The following is a 2,052-nucleotide window of genomic DNA, read 5'->3' on the forward strand; positions in this document are numbered from 1 at the left end:
CTTGTTTACATGTTGTTGTATAGTTAATAATGCTGGTAGTATTACCTTGTTTACCTCTAGTTCTATAGTTAATAATGCTGGTAGTATTACCTTGTTTACCTCTAGTTCTATAGTTAATAATGCTGGTAGTATTACCTTGTTTACCTCTAGTTCTATAGTTAATAATGCTGGTGGTATTACCTTGTTTACCTTTAGTTCTACAGTTAATAATGTCGGTTTTCTCATCTTTTCCAGATGTCTCCAAGTAATCAACTGATCTCGCCAAGACTACACACTCTAACCCTACCAGGAACTGAAGTTGTTGACACTGATGACAGAAATTGTTCTGGTGCTACACCTAGGTAATTCAAAATCTGTGTTGTGAAATAGGAAACCCTCTCGGTCACACGCAAGTGTTGTGAAAGAGGAAACCCTCTCGGTCACACGCAAGTGTTGTGAAAGAGGAAACCCTCTCGGTCACACGCAAGTGTTGTGAAAGAGGAAACCCTCTCGGTCACACGCAAGTGTTGTGAAAGAGGAAACCCTCTCGGTCACACGCAAGTGTTGTGAAAGAGGAAACCCTCTCGGTCACACGCAAGTGTTGATGTTAATGTTTGGGATATTTGAGTATTTACTTTTTTTTCCTAGTTTGTTTAAACAAATAATTTAACTAAACTGAAAATAAAGCCGTTTGTTGTTTCATTCGTAAAATACATTTTATTGGTTTTTTTACATCTTTTGAGTCTCTCTGAACTTTTTGTTGTGTATAATGAATCCATAAAACAGTATACTCTAAAATTTGTAATGCCATGTTTTCTTTGGAGCAAATATTCTTGACAGTTGTTCATTTGCAGCAAGCATGCACTTATGGTAAAAAGAAGAAAAAAAAACTGTACAGAGACTGGGAACGCTTTTCTATGTGCTAGTCTTTGTAGTCATGTTTTAACCAGTTATTGATCAAATACCTTTTGTATCCTCTGTTTATTATCAGTTTTTAAACACACAACAAGTTAGATGTTAAAAACTTTAACTCTTTCATTACAAAACCTCGCTAGACATCGGGAGTTCCGGTGGTATTAACTTTGGATGCAGGGAAGTTATAACTAAACTTTATTTATTAATTAATTTCTGTTAAAAGAAGTTTGTAATGGTTTAGATTTTACTTTTGTTACCCAGGTATGCTCAATCACGAAGCCATGTCAAGCGATATGTTCTTCCTAGTGGCAATACTGAAGATAGCCAAGAGTGGAGAGGTCAGCCTGCAATTAGACAGAGAAGGTCTGGGCTTCTAACAGTCATAGAGAAACAACCAGGTGTGTACTAGTGTAGATCTGTATTGAAACAACCAGGTGTGTACTAGTGTTGATCTCTATTGAAACAACCAGGTCTGTACTGGTGTTGATCTGTATTGAAACAACCAGGTCTGTACTGGTGTTGATCTGTATTGAAACAACCAGGTCTGTACTGGTGTTGATCTGTATTAAAAAAGTGTTAAAACTTGATCATCTTCAGACATTTTTGTTTAAAAGTGAACTGTTATCATGATGTCTTTTTAAACTTAGTGACGCGGCGAGCAAGTGATGGATGTCCAGCAGTCAGTCCTCATCGCTTGGAGCGACTTCATAATCAGTGTGGGGTTAGCAGCCAGTCGTCATGTGAAGGTTTTCCCACAGTGAAAGCATTACAACAGGAATATCAACAGCTACAGGTAGTGTAAAAGTCTTTCAATAAAGTCTAGAGATACTGAGGATAACAAATGTATTGTATTGCTGGTGCTGTCTTTTCTAGTTATTTGTTTTTAGATGTTAGACTTAAAAGACGTCACGTTGCAGATGCGTATTTAATCATCATACCCAACAGTAATTAACTAGAGTACTGACCACTATTGATGACGATAGCCTAACTGATTATGTAGGCCACTAACCACTATTGATGACGATAGCCTAACTGATTATCTAGGCCACTAACCACTATTGATGACGATAGCCTAACTGATTATGTACGCCACTGACCACTATTGATGACGATAGCCTAACTGATTATGTACGCCACTGACCACTATTGATGACGATA

General features: G+C 37.4%; 1 protein-coding gene across 3 annotated transcripts in view; it reads left to right on the plus strand.

The window, feature by feature from the left end:
- Window positions 1-39: 39 nt before the first annotated feature.
- LOC111083744 overlaps window positions 40-2,052 on the plus strand; it is a 9,978-nt gene continuing 7,965 nt past the window's right edge. For all 3 annotated transcript variants that reach the window (XR_002609218.1, XR_002609217.1, XM_022380409.1), the window contains exons 1-3: window positions 40-341; window positions 1,156-1,292; window positions 1,542-1,687. Coding sequence is in view for 1 of the 3 variants with exons in the window: in XM_022380409.1 (XP_022236117.1) it covers window positions 235-341; window positions 1,156-1,292; window positions 1,542-1,687 (390 nt within the window). In the remaining 2 variants the exon portion in view is untranslated. The remainder of the gene's footprint in view (window positions 342-1,155; window positions 1,293-1,541; window positions 1,688-2,052) is intronic.

The sequence above is a fragment of the Limulus polyphemus genome, unplaced genomic scaffold (genome assembly GCF_000517525.1).
Source record: "Limulus polyphemus unplaced genomic scaffold, Limulus_polyphemus-2.1.2 Scaffold10973, whole genome shotgun sequence".
Classification (NCBI taxonomy): Eukaryota; Metazoa; Arthropoda; class Merostomata; order Xiphosura; family Limulidae; genus Limulus; species Limulus polyphemus.